The sequence below is a fragment of the Mesocricetus auratus genome, unplaced genomic scaffold (genome assembly GCF_017639785.1).
Source record: "Mesocricetus auratus isolate SY011 unplaced genomic scaffold, BCM_Maur_2.0 Super-Scaffold_100019, whole genome shotgun sequence".
NCBI classification, from domain to species: domain Eukaryota; kingdom Metazoa; phylum Chordata; class Mammalia; order Rodentia; family Cricetidae; genus Mesocricetus; species Mesocricetus auratus.
Genome location: NW_024429200.1, coordinates 27,836,504 through 27,850,972, shown reverse-complemented (window position 1 = coordinate 27,850,972; position 14,469 = coordinate 27,836,504). Strand labels below are relative to the sequence as shown.

The window sequence follows — 14,469 nt, the reverse complement described above, 5'->3', positions numbered from 1 at the left end:
TTACCCAGAATTTATCAGGAAAACCTGATATGGGTAAAAATTAAAAATATACTGCCAATGTTATAACTTTACCCAAGTGACTACAAACTGAATGGAAATTTAATCTCTCTTTTTTGTGTGAGTAGCTTAATCTCTCTATGTATCTTTATTTGATATCATCATGCATTTGCAGAGAAATCCAATAATTTTATGTTGCTGCAGTCTATTCATTACATAATCATCATCTTGAAATATCCATGTCAAGATTTAATAACAATATGGGAGTGAAGCACTCCTAGTATTAAACACACTTTTATATTTTGACCAAATCTACTGGGGTAATATATTTATACCATACCTGCCAGCGATGAAAAATGTTTTTTTTCCAATTCATATTCTACTCTTTAAAAGACACTGAGTCAAATCTGTCTACCTTTCAAGATACATAGCAGAGGGGTGGAGATGCAGCTCAGGGTAGTAGAGACATTGTTCCTTGCAGCAATGCAGTGGTCTCTGACCCATGGGTATGGTGCTATGCTGTTAGTACAGGTATTACTAAATAAGACTGTTGATACCCTTCACTTGGACTATGTACATAACCTCTTCTTGTCTGCTTCTAGGAAGATGTCTCCAAAGTATGAATTCTGTTCTGTTGTTACCTGGGCAGGGCTGGGTGCAGGTTTCCTCCAGAACTATCTGTTTATTACCATCTACAATGAGCTCAATGTCAGTGCAGAACTCTTCGTCCACAACTTTGCTGAAATCATCAGCTGAGCCATCACTCACTACACAAGAAATATTTCGTGTCCTGGTTCCTTCTCCGCACTGAGCCTCCTGGAATGGAGGGAGAAACAGCTAATTAGAAAAGGAAAAATAATTCATTAGCAAGCTCACTGCTTGTAGTCATCTCTGCATCACTGATTTTGATTTATGAATATCTAGAGAAACATTGGAAACCCCAGGGAAGAAGCCTTGTAGGGCACATGCTATAAAACATACATGAAACAATTTATGTGCTTCCAAGACAAAGACAGGCAAATAAATTTTCATTAAAATGAATCAGTCTCCAAATGATTTTAAAAGTACAGGACAGGGGGTGCTTGCTATCAAAACTAATTAAAAGATTGGGAAGTGTCAAAGTCACTAAATGTTTATGAGAAAAGCTACCACCTCTCTAACTCAAAAGTATTTCTAGGCCTGGTGTTGGTGGCATACACCTTTAATCCCAGCACTCCAGAGGCAGAGGCAGGCAGATCTCTGTGAGTTTGAGGCCAGCCTGGTCTACAGAGTGAGTTCCAGGACAGCCTCCAAACAATACAGAGAAACCCTGTCTCGAAAAACCAAAAAAAAAATTATTTCTAGAACCAACTCTTAGCAGATGAAGAATGCCACACCAACGTATCTTCCTGAGATTTGATACCTGAACTTGGCATGGAGACCACTGGCCATACTGCCAATGGTAGCATGGCTTCACTGGGCAAGGCTTGGACTGTTCCATCAGGGAAGGGCAGGGTCTCCCATCACCTTGAAAGGGCTGTGTCACTGTTCGTCTTCGAATCATTTTTCCTTTAAAGATATACAATGATACAACTTCAGTGTGATGTTATCATTGCACAAATTAATGGATATGTTATTGGGAGAAAGTAACATAGATGTCTTTCTTGAGGAGGCCCTGGAGCAGAAGAGCCTCACATGTTTTCACAAGGAAGACACCTTTTTGGAGCTCACCTGATATCATTTACTGCAAGAGTGGTATTTTGCTTGGTGTGGCTTGACCAATAGGCTAATGTTAATTGCAACATAAACAAACCTGTGAGTCCACATGTTTGAGAACACTCTGACCAAGAAGACCAGTCTGAAAGTTGGCAGTTCAAAGGGCATTCCACCATGCAGGACATGCTCATTTGCCAGTTCTTCTCTAGGCCCAGCTGAAAGAGGAGAGGCAGGTATGTTTACATCGGCAGGGAGACAGGACCATGAGCATTGTCAGTAGAAAAAGGAATAAAAAGGGAGGAGAGAGGTGGAAGAGGAAAACAGAGCATGTGGAGAGCAGTGGAGATGTGGAGGCTCCAGGCAAGAAGAGAAGACTGACTGGGGGGAGTCAGAGGGAATGAGAGGAAGGGAGGAAAGACAGCTGCCTGGAACCACAGAAAGCTACTGGAAAGTCAACAGTTATCCAAACTATTAAGAATATAAAATGGTTCAACTCAACAAAGTAGGGGCCAAGGACAGAAGGTGAATTCAGGGGTATACTGACTCTATACAGCTATGTACCATGTTAACATTTTCCATAAATCGTAAAAAAGTACAATTAATCTACAAATTAGTTGACTGTCCCTGTAAGAAGAATAAAGAAGTATACATGAAACTGTCTTGTGATAGTTCAAAACCCCAAATACCATCCATATATAGACCTATAATTTTATCTTCCTGATGCTATTTGTTTTTATGTAGACATGTTAAACTGAATAGTCAAATGTTTTTAAAGACAAACTGCCACTTAAAACCAAAGAAAAATTTACTGGAAAAAAAATCAAAGAACAGTTTGGGAGCTGTGGTGTAGTTCAGCTATAGAGTGCATGGTTACTATCTAAAAGGCTCTGAATTTAGTCTCTTGAGCATTGAAATTGGGTGAATGAATGAATGAATGAATGAAGGCATTGACTTTTTTGTTTTCTGGTAATTCAGTTTTTCTATGTACACTAGAAAGTACTAAAACGTTCTTTGCAGCCAATGCCGGAGTTGAACTTTCAATCTTCCTGAATAAGCTTGATTTATACATGTACCACAATGCTTGGATAGAAATGTAAGTGCAGTAAGCCATCTTTCTCAAAATAAAGGTAGGTCCTCTGCTCAATCATACCATAAGGACACTTGCTCAACAATGTTCATAGCAGCATTATACGTAATAACCAGAACCTGGAAACAACCTAGATGCCCCTCAACTGAAGAATGGATAAAGAAAGTGTGGTACATTTACATAGTGGAGTACTACTCAGCTGGAAAAACGATGATGTCATGAAATTTGCAGGCAAATAGATGGAACTAGAAAAAAAAATAACATCATGAGTGAGGTAACCCAGACTCAGAAAGACAATCATGGTATGCATAAGTGGATATTAGATGTAAAGGAAAGCATAACTAGACTACAATTCACAGCTCCACAAGGATGACCCTAAGAGGAACACATGGATCTCTCTGGGAAGGTAAATTAGATGAGGGGTAAAAGTTGACAGGGGTAATACTGGATGGGGGAAGGGGATGAGAACATGAGGAAATGGGAGGGTCAAGATTGGGAGGGATGAATTGGAAGAGCAATGAAAGATGTATCTTAATAGAGAGAGTCACTAAGGGTTAGGGAAAAACCTGGTGCTAGGATAATTCCCAAGAATCCACAGGGAGCCAGGCGGTGGTGGCGCACGCCTTTAATCCCAGCACTGGGGAGGCAGAGGCAGGCGGATCTCTGTGAGTTCCAGGCTGGGCTGGACTGACAGCCTCCAAAACAATACAGAGAAACCCTGTCTCGTAAAAAACCAAAAACCAACCAACCAAACAAACAAAAAAAGAATCCACAGGGAGGACCCCAGACAAGACTCCTAGCAATAGTGGAGAGGAACTGGCCTTCTCCTGTAATCAGGAGGGTGGATACCCCAACTATCATCATAGAGCCTTAATCCAGTAATCAATGTAAGCAGACACAGAGATTCACAATGAAGCCCCAGGCCCAGCTCCAGAAATCCAGTCAAAGAGAGGGAGGAGGGAACCTATGAGCAAAGGAGGTCAAGATCATGATGGAGAAATCTACAGAGACAGCTGAACCAAGCTCCTGGAAACTCATGAACTCTAGACCAACAGCTGTGGAACCTCCGTGGGACCAAATTAGACCCTCTGTATGTGGGAGATAGTTGTGAAGGTTAGACTGTCTGAGGGGTCCCTGTCAGTAGGACCACCATGATAAAAACCTGGTACATGAACTAGGTTGTTGGAACCCATTCCCTCAGCCTGAATGTGTGCATGGGAGAGGGGCTTAGACCCCCCAACCTATTGTGTCAGACTTTGTTAACTCCTCATGGGACCCCGTACCTGTGAGGAGGTATGGACTAGGGTTGAGGTGTAGGGGAGACAACGGGGATGAGAGGAGTGGTGGGAAGGAGACTGTGATTGGAATGTAAAATGAAATTTAAAAGAATAAATATATTTAAAAAATGGGGATCCTCAGCAATGTGTTGACTGTATTGAATATAAATGTTTTGTAATGAATTTCTTCCTATGAATTTCTTTAGTATAACAGTTTGTGTGTGTGTGTGTGTGTGTGTGTGCGTGCGTGTGCGTGTTTGGTGTCTCATAATGTACCATTTTATTTGTATTTTGGGACTGTCATTGTGACTTACATATTATAGTTTAAAAGTACAAGATAAAGCTTCAAATTCTTATGCCATATATTCCAACCTTTGAAGTGAAGTCCCGGGTATACTTTAGCATTAAAATATAAAATATTAATATTATAGAAGGAAGACAAAAATTTTTATTGGTAATTCTCAGAACTGTCAAACCTTTGTTCTTTTACACAAAAAGAAGTTCAAACCTTTAATAATGTACCTAGGTAGACATGTGGTGCTCAGAGTGAGTACCGAGTATGACAGTAGACAAGAGACCCTGAGAATGGAATGAGAAATGCTGAGAAGGAGAGGGAGGCAAAGGGACTCCTGACATAAAAGAGAAAAGGAGGTTATGGGGGGTGGGAGAGTGCAAGAGGGAGCAAGAGAATCTGAGGAAATATGAGAACTATCATAATGAAGCCTAACGCTTTGTATTCTGATATGAGTATCTTCATTTGTACCCTCCCTCGTCCCTCTCTCTCTTCCTCCCTCCCCCCTCTTCCTTCCTTCCTTCCTTCCTTCCTTCCTTCCTTCCTTCCTTCCTTCCTTCCTTTTTTCTTTCTTTCTTTTTTTCTTTCTTTCTTTCTTTCTGTTTGGGACAGGGTCTCTCTATGTAGCTCTGGCTGTACTGGAATTTACTCTGTTGACCAGGCTGGTCTTGAACTCATGGAGATCTCTCTACCTCCTGAGTGCTGGGATTAAGGTGTTGCCACCATCACCCTTCATTTGTATTTTCTAACCAAATAGCTGAAATAACAAAGAAATATTTTCTAATCATTGCAATGAGTTTTAGCTATACTTAAATCTTTGTTATTCAGTGTGAGGATCAGATCAACATTTTTTTTTTGTACACTGCATTCTTCATCAGGCTCCCCACTATAAACCACATTAGATATACTTGATAGACTCAAGCATTTGGGATTTAAAACTACTCCAGGTCACTAAATTAAAAAAAAAAGATTTTTTAAGAAATAAAGAAGGGTGGGGTAATAAATCTTGGGGTGATAGGGTGAACGTGATGTGAAACATTTACGATATGCTTGCTGTATCTTCATTAGGAAGCATTGAACACAGAACCAACTGTTACTGACTTACTTCATGAGAGAGTGTTTTGGTTCTCCGTTAATTATACTTTAAAGCTCTCTGTTTCCTTATCCTGATATTTATTTCATCTTTTTACTCTGTTCCTCTGTTCTTCCATCTATTTCTCTGTCTGTCTCTTATCTATCTATCTATCTATCTATCTATCTATCTATCTATCTATCTATCTTTCTATCTATCTATCTATCCATGCATATCATTTGCCTGAATCAATCCATCTATTTATGTAAATATGTTTCTAAGGAAATTTAAGTTTTAAAGAATAGAAAAGGAAACACAATGACTAGGTATTAAATGAGTTAAAAAAACCCTCAAATACACCAAAGGGAGAAATATACTATATAAATGCAAGTGAATTTAACCCTAATTTTCCTCTTTGCTGGGCAGTAATGACACATTTCTTTGTGGCTATTAAGGAAGCAGCAAGAATTACCTACTGCTGCTGAATTGAATGCAGGATTTGCACAGGGGTTGATAGGTGGGTGGTCTGACTGTTGTTTACAAAGACAGCACAGTGGTTTGTGGAGCCAGCTGGATTCACAGGGATGTGTAAAATGGTATGTGTGCTGTTCAATCCCCACAGAGAGTAGCTTAGCTTTCCCTGAAGCCAGAATTTGCCAGGATGTTTGGATTTGAACCTGCAGTTGTTACTGCAGAATTCACATGATATGAAGTTGTTTATAATAGTCTCAGATGCTTTGGGCTCCCCTTTCACAGAAGTCTCAGTGCATGTTCTTGTAAGGAGGGGACCTCACCAGGCACTTACAAAGGAGACTACATTCACCATTAGCTTGTGCTAGATCGTAGACAACTCTGGGAAATTTGTGATTGTTGCAATAATCTTTACTCACAAAAGTGCTATTTAATGATGGTTATATTGCTTAAAAGGTATTAGTTTAAATACTTTAACATAACATATGGATAAGTTGACTCATGTCACAAGGTTTTAGTGACAGGCATTTACTAACTAAATAATTTGATGTTTTTAGAGCATCTGAAAATCTATCCCTATAGACAGAGATATAAAGAAGTTGAAGTTCTCTGCACTTGACAATGGCACTAAGTAGCTTCAAGTAGTTCCACGAATGGCTTTTCCTTAAGAGTTAAGTTCACTGGTGTTTCAGATCTACTGAAGCCCATAGTTTGGTCTGAATATAATCCTGTGGATCTCAGAAGCACAGTGAGCTAAACCACAGGAACACCATTGCCTTTTTGGTTTGGAAATCAGACAAAACTCAGTAAAAGATAAAGCTTCATGAAAAGAAATGTCAGTGTCATATTTCTGTACTGCTCAGAAGGTCATTAGCTAAGAGTGATGGCATTACTTATATTCAACGATTAACTATAAACTACACTCAAGATAATGGTGACAGACTTCATTTCTTCAATTGAACATTAAGTTTTCTTATCCAGACATGAGACCTAAGTACTTACATTCTCACAGCTGGCTATCAGATCTTAATATCAAAATCTGCTATGAAACTGCATGTGATCAATGTTTAGCAACAGAAAGAATAAATGATGGATATTGGCAGGTGTCCAAGCTCTGCACCCAATTCACATCAAATTACAAAAGATGATGAGTGGTCTGATTAAGATTTATTGCCTTTATTCACCTTGATTGCTTATTGTTTCCTAAGCATTTCTTCCAGAATGGGCTAATTAGCATACCTTTGGGCTTCAAGCAGAACAAAATACAGGAAATTGTCTGTGGAAATCAGGAGTGTGGATACTGTCTCTTTTCAAGAGGGCACTAGACAGCCTGTGAAAACAGCTGTTGGCCATGTGCTCTTTGGAGCACACGTCACTTGGCTCCATGTGAATTTAAATTAGTAGGGAAGAATTTCCTAGAAAGATTTAACACAGCACTCACCCACCTCTTCACAATATTTCAGGTCAACGGACTTGCCATCACTTCGAACACAGTCCAGCATCCTTGTTTTAATGCCGTTTCCACACACTGCCTTCTCACTCAGCTGGCATGTACTCCAGTCTGAACAGAAAACACCCATCAGAACAGAAGGCGATGCGTGAACAGATTTCGGATGAAACTCTGATGACCCGAATCCCATACCTAATTTACAACTGCTTTTCTTAAGCCTTACAATCAATCATCTCACATGCAGAGCATATGGGTCCCAGCACTGAACATATTAGAAGTCAAATGGAATTGCTGCGGTTGCACATAGTGTTGGGGATTATTCTTTAAGTCAGTTGTCTACTTGACAATCTCGACGGCCAGCTATTTAGTGATATTGTAAAAATGGTCTTGCTCTATAGAGCAATACCATTTCAAAATTTTTTTCTCAAGAAAGAGTAGAATTTAAAAATTTACTATTATGTCTCTTTTAGCAAAGCAGGCATAATTTTAATGGATGGTACTCTAGTTATACTAATACCATATTCTTCATTTATTTTCATAAGTTTGAGTTTTTAAAACATGCAAAATCATTTATTTCACAAATAACTTCAGAATATTTATTAAATTCTCTTATTTTGCATCTTTTGCAAAAATCACTTTCATCTTTCTCTGGGCTAGGAAACATTCTAGAGAACTTTGATTTTCTTTGAGTCATCAAAGCAAATTGGAGTGAAAACTAAGAAACAGAAGCTAGTGTGACTGTTATGTTTCTGTTTTCAATTTCTTGAGCTTGTTTCTATGTGGAAATTACTTGGGAAAAAAACTTAGCTTTGATGTTGTTCCAAACCAAAGGAACCAATGAAATATTTTTGATGTGTATGCTTTGACAATATTATATAAAATTGAGGAAATGAATGTAACTTATCACAAGTCTACTTTTTTGAATATTTATTTTTAAGATTACAGAATTTTACATCATGATAATGTTCTTCATAAATGTTGCTGCACCCCCAAAACTATTGATGTAGGTGTTATAGCTAACATCTGCTAAAAAGGAAAATATAGTTACACCTTCCAAAAGTGGGAGAAGATTTTAAATAGGATTATCTGGAATATTTACCACATATTTCAAAAAAATAGTCTTTGTGATACTTTTATTCTCTGTGTTTTGATATTTATCAAAAAAATAAAACAGATTACCACTTCTTCATGTCATTGCTCAGAGGGTAAACTGTGTCTCCAAATGACACAGTGTAGCTGGGCTAAGCATATGAGACTGTCTGGAGCTGATTTATATGTGACTAGGCTCCACACTCTGTGAAGACATGATGGAGTGCTTACCTGTGACATTGTAGTCATAGTGGTAACAGTTTTTGTTGAGATTACAGGGTTCTTTCTCCACAGCATCTGGGCAGGCTCTTCCTTCATCAGCAGGCTGTCTGATGGGTTCAGCTGACCTTTGCCGGGAACCACTTGGGTTGCAAGGCTTACAGAGAACAATACCATTTTTTCAGAATGGTAAACTCAGCCATATAACAGCTAGCATGTTACTGGAGCTGGCATTAGAGCATGCAATTCATTAGCTAATTGAACAAGTCAGTTAACCTCATTGTGTTTCAGAGTTCCATATGTAAAATGTAGAGACTGACTAAGAGTTTGATGTGCCATCCTAGACAGAAGATGCTTAAGTCGTTACCTTACATCTATATAAACACATCCAGATGTCCACATTCAGTAAAGAAGAATGATAATTCCTGTATGCTGTAATGATTTGATGTATATGTATAACAGTGTATATGTGTGCATGCATGTTTACACTCATGTTTGTGTATGTGTGTTAATTGACTTAAACTATTTAAATAAAATGGTCACTTCAAATAATTATCTAGGTATTAATGACTTTTATTTTCCTAATGCACAACGTCACATAAACAATTTAGCATCTATAGAGTGGCTGACTATTTTCATATTGCTGTATCTTTCTGAAATCATTTGGCTTCTATGAATAGAAAGGGACAAACAATTTTGGATTTCTTAGGCCTTAAGTAGTTATTGCCTTGTCCTTTGCTCTTTTTGATCAAAGACTGTATTTAGAGAATGCTAATTGGATAAAGGTACTGCTACCATCCCAAGTGTGAGTACATTGAACAGCTTCTGTCTTCTGTAGCTGTACATTTTTTGAACCACGTTTCTTCGCACATGGTGAATGCTTTATGTTTGTTTATGGATGGATGTTGTAGGTGACGAAACAAGATACTTATAAAGTCTAAAATGCACACTTATTCAACTAGTCAAATTTTAGTCCCATCCCCAAACTTCTATTGTCAAATGCTCAAGAAAACAAAATACGTTTCACAAACTCTTTCTTGTCACACATGGTGGAACTCAATATTTTTCTAAGATGGTTACTTATGGATATTTAAAACAAAACCCAGATGGACATAATTCTGTTCACTGGTTCCTGTTACTGGCATCTGTGCTAAGGGATTTAAGAAGTAGCCCAAGTTCAACAGCCTCTGTTTTTATATAAGCTGAATATTCTTTTAAAGGAATCTCCGATGATAAGAATTCCATCATCATAAACAGAATTAGACATTATAGAATGTAGTTCAACTGCAGAATTAGAACAGAAATTTATTCGCAGACTCTCACGAAGGGTGGGACCTTCACCCTTCTTTCAATATGTATTGAAGTGTTATATTGGGCCTGTTTTGTTCCTGAACAGTCAGTTGGTTTCAGTTAGTATTCTAACAGTGTTAACACAGAGATAAAAAGGCAAATTGCCTTGGAAAACACAGACTATAAACTTGTCTGAAGTTGTCCTTCACTATAATTCAAGCAATTTAACATTAGGTGTATCTTTCCAGTTTTTTTTTTCACATTGCTTTTCATAGGTGTGCAGGGCTAGGTAAATGTGCTGGGTAGTTTTACAGCAATTTGACAAAGGCTAGCATCATCTGAGAGGAGAGATCCCATGTAAGTCAATGCTTCCAATGAGCTGGTAGAGTTTTTTCTTAACTAGTAATTAATGTGGGATGGCCCAGAACATTGCTGGTGACGCCATCCTAAGCTTGTACTCCTGGGTTCTATAAGAAAGCAACATGAGTAAGCCAAAGAGAGCAAGCCAGAAAGAAATACCCCACCATGGATTCTGCATGAGGTCCTGCTTCCAGATTCTTGTCATTCATGAGTTCCTGCTCTCATTGATTTTGATGATAAGCTGAGTAAAATAAACCATTTCCTCCCCAAGATGCTTTTGGTCATGATACTTCATCATAGCGACAGTAACTCTGAGATGTTAACTTTCCTGTATACTGTTTCAAGTGATTTCCTTCCTCTAGAAGGGTGGTAGGGTTCTCAAAGCTATTGAAATCTACAGCTCTGTTGAGTTTGAACTCGTTTTTGTTTTCTAGGACTCAAGAAGCACAGAATATGTGTGACTGTCAGGCTGTGACGGCTGTTCTCATTGTCAGTTTGACTACATCTGCAATTAACTAAAACCCAAATGGCTAAGCATATCTGTCAGAATTTTTTCTTATTAAATCATTTGAAGTGAGAAGATTCAACTTTAATCCAGATCTTGGAAATGAGAAGATACCCTTTTAATAAACATTTTTTGAGGTGAGAAGATCCACTTTTAATATGGGGCACACTTTCTGTTGGTAGCCTATAAAAAGGACCTGGAAGAAGGATGCTCCTGGCCTGATTTCCCTTGCTTTCGCTAGCAAGTCCACTCCTTCACTGGCATTAGAGCCTACTTTGGGATTCTGCCATATACTGAAGACCAGCTGAGACATTCAGCCTCTTGGATTGAGCAGTTACTGAATTCCTGGAACTTCAGTTTATAACAGGCATTGTTGGATTAGCTGGACCACAGTCTGTAAGACCTGATAAATCTCCCCTCCCACCTTATATATAAGCTGATAACTTCTGTTCTTTTAGGGAACCCTGACTAATACATAGGCAAACTTTCTTTATAAGGGAAGTAACATTCCCAGTTGCCTCTTGATATAGGCACTAATAAGTAGTTTGAAGAAGAGATGTTCAAAGAGGGTGCAGTTTTGTCACACGATCTTTTTTCTTTGTATGAAAATAGGGGATTCCACAGATGAAATTCAAATCATCACTGGTTCTGTTACAAAGTTTTCCTATTATAATATAAAGGATGCCGAACTCAAGGCTGATTTTATACTCTTCAACAGGGATTCTAATAGGTTCACTGAACAGAAGCTATGACCAATAGGTTTCTGTTTTAAATGTCCACAAACAACCATCTAAGAAGAATATTTCATGTCTCACCATGTGTAACCTTCTTGCTCCTCAATTTCTTACTCAGAATCTTTCACTTTCTAGAGTCAATAACTCCTTCTGTGGCATTCCCCTGCTGTTTAAATTAAAAGACTTGAAGCAAGGGATAGCACGCTAACACCATTAGAGGAACTCGAGTGGAGTTTCATTCCTTCCTCACTTTGACTAAAGGGAATTGTAATAACCAATGTGGAGTTAACATTCCGTGTAACCTGTGAGGCTAGGTAAAGGCATCATGTGCTGGTTTAGGATCATAGCTGAAAAGGAGCAAAGGGTTTGCAAGAAGTCACGCTGTTGGAGAAACACTGCTGAATTTATATGACTTACCCATCCAAGGAAGTAGCCAAGAAAGCACACTTCGTTTTTCAAGCATGACTTACAAAAAGAGTTTTTAAATGAAATTATTTTTTAAACCTTCAAAAATTAAGCAAACTTCATTTTATCCAAATGGCTCATAATCTCACCAAAGTACACTGGGTCCATGGCCCCCACTCAGATATCACACAGTCCTCAGGGCATGGTAGTTTACACTCTCTAGAGCCCAGAGGCATATCTTCTGGGTCGCATAGATAATCCTCCACATGTTCAGAAGGGCCATCTGCTGTATTCTGCATGCATCTAAAAAAAAGCAAGCATATCAGCAAAAGAACCAGGACAATTAGAATGACAGCCAACACACAGGATGGGTAGTTCTCATTAAGACATCATCTGGCACTCAGGAGGCAGAGGAAGGTGGATCTCTGTGAGTTTGAGACCAGCCTGGTCTACAGAGCGAGTTCCAAGACAGCCTCCAAAGCCACAGAGAAACCCTGTCTCAAAAAACAAAAAAAACCAAACCAAACCAAAACAAAACAAAAGGACATCATCTGGTGAACAACATTCTCCCAAAGTGGAGAGTAAAAAGAAATTATGACTCTTTAAGTATAGTTTGTACTCCTTTAAAAAAAAAAATGCTCACATGCATGCTCACAGTATTTTAATAAGATAGCTTCCATGCATTGGTAAATACTATCATATTTTTTTGCAAGAGAAGTGATTTTTATACTCATATGTGAGACAGGAAATAAAGTGATCCAAAGAGATTCTCAGAGTATATCCAATTGACTCATAGGTGATGGAGGCTTAGGTATAGTGCACTATTCACACAAAATGCTTCATACGGTGATTTCCAAGGTAAGGAATTTATCAGTTTGTTTTATCATTTAAAAGTTATTTTAGCTGCCAGCAAGATGACTCAGTGAGGGAAGTCATATGCAGCCAAACTTGATGACCTGATTTCAGTCCCTAGAACTCACTTGGTAGAAAAGAAAACTAATTCTTGAAAATTATCCTCCACATGGGACCAGTGTCGTGTATGCATGTGAAGTGCATGTGTGTGTAGTTGTGTGTGTGCATCTGTGTTTTTCCTGTGTGTAACAGATGTGTGTGTATGTGTATGATTGTGGGTGTACATGTGCATCTGCATGTATTTACCTGTGTGGGACTTGTGTGTGATGTGTGTGAGTGCGGCTATGTGTGTTGAAGTGTGTGTATGATGTGTGTGTGTGTGTGTGAGTGAGTGCTTGTGTGGTTCTGTGTGTGCATGTGCATATGTGTGTATTTGCCTGCGTGGGGTGGGACATGTGTGTGTGTGTGACTGTGTGTGTTTGTGTTGAAGTGTGTGTATGATTTTGTGTGTGAATTTGTGTCTGTGTATGTGAGAGACCTGTGTGAGTGTGTGTTGTGTGTGATGTGTGTGTGCGTATGAGAATGCATGTGCGTGGTTGTGTGTATGTGGTTTTGTGTGTGTGTGAGACATGTGTGATGTGTGTATTTATGTTAATGTGTTTGAGTGTGCATCTGTGTGTACTTATGAATTTGTGTGTTTGTGTTATGTGTGTGTTAGAGGCGTTTGTGCAAGAGAGATGGTGTATGTTGATTTGTGTGTGTGTGTGACTGTGTGTGCATGTGTGTGTGAGTGTGCATTTGTGTATGTGGTTGTATGTGGGTGTGAGAAAGGCATGTGGGTGTGAGTGTGTGGTTGTGCTTGTATACAAATAAAGTAAATAAAAGCCATTAAAAAGACAATTTTAGTTACCCATCTGCTAACTTGAAAAGAAAAGTCAGAAACTGAAAGAAAATTATAAATAGAACAGCACAACTTCTCTAAGTGTGCTTATTTGGACATTCTATCTTGACTTTTTTCTTGATTTCTAGTTTTCATTTTATTATAAAAAATTTAAATCTTAGTTCATACTATTCTATTATGAACAGTCAAGAATTATACTTTACTGATCTCTTGAGAAGCTAATTAATGTGGCTTCCCTTTACCTTAGTTAATAATCTCTCTGTGAACTTTAATAGTGGGAGAGAAAACCTTGATTCTTAATCTATAATGTAGAAAAGGTCAACCAAATTAATGGGTTTTGGAAGGGAGGTGACTTTGGGAAGCTGAAAAGGAAGATGAGAAGATGGGCTCTTAAACCTCCTGGGCTGTGATTTAGCAGTTGGCTGAGTCATGCCACAGTTATATGCCTGACATCCGATCTTTGCTCAGAGATTTCCAGGAGGAAGTACATTGTGTCTTTAAAAATACACTCTGAAAGATTACTGTTTATCTTGCTACCAAATTTAACAAAATCTTTCTATTAAGTGAGACACTGAAAGCTTGGAAAACTGTCAATATCGTATCATGATTGGTCATGCAATCTGAAAAACAAAAACCTCCACATGAATACTGATCCCTGTGATTTCTTTTGAAAAATGATTCACAAAAATGAATCAGCAGATAATTGGAGATTTAATTGTCGAAAAATTGAGTTAGAAATTTATTTAGAAGAGTTTTCAGTCATATAGGAAAAG

At 38.4% G+C, this 14,469-nt stretch overlaps 1 protein-coding gene across 2 annotated transcripts in view; it reads right to left on the bottom strand.

The window, feature by feature from the left end:
- The window catches only part of Thsd7a (thrombospondin type 1 domain containing 7A), a 407,489-nt gene that overhangs the window by 23,362 nt on the left and 369,658 nt on the right, over positions 1-14,469 (bottom strand). For both annotated transcript variants that reach the window (XR_005869715.1, XM_005080956.4), the window contains exons 17-22: positions 12,093-12,246; positions 8,662-8,806; positions 7,337-7,452; positions 1,790-1,907; positions 1,400-1,545; positions 639-813 (exon numbers count right to left, since the gene is read on the bottom strand). Coding sequence is in view for 1 of the 2 variants with exons in the window: in XM_005080956.4 (XP_005081013.2) it covers positions 639-813; positions 1,400-1,545; positions 1,790-1,907; positions 7,337-7,452; positions 8,662-8,806; positions 12,093-12,246 (854 nt within the window). In the remaining variant the exon portion in view is untranslated. The remainder of the gene's footprint in view (positions 1-638; positions 814-1,399; positions 1,546-1,789; positions 1,908-7,336; positions 7,453-8,661; positions 8,807-12,092; positions 12,247-14,469) is intronic.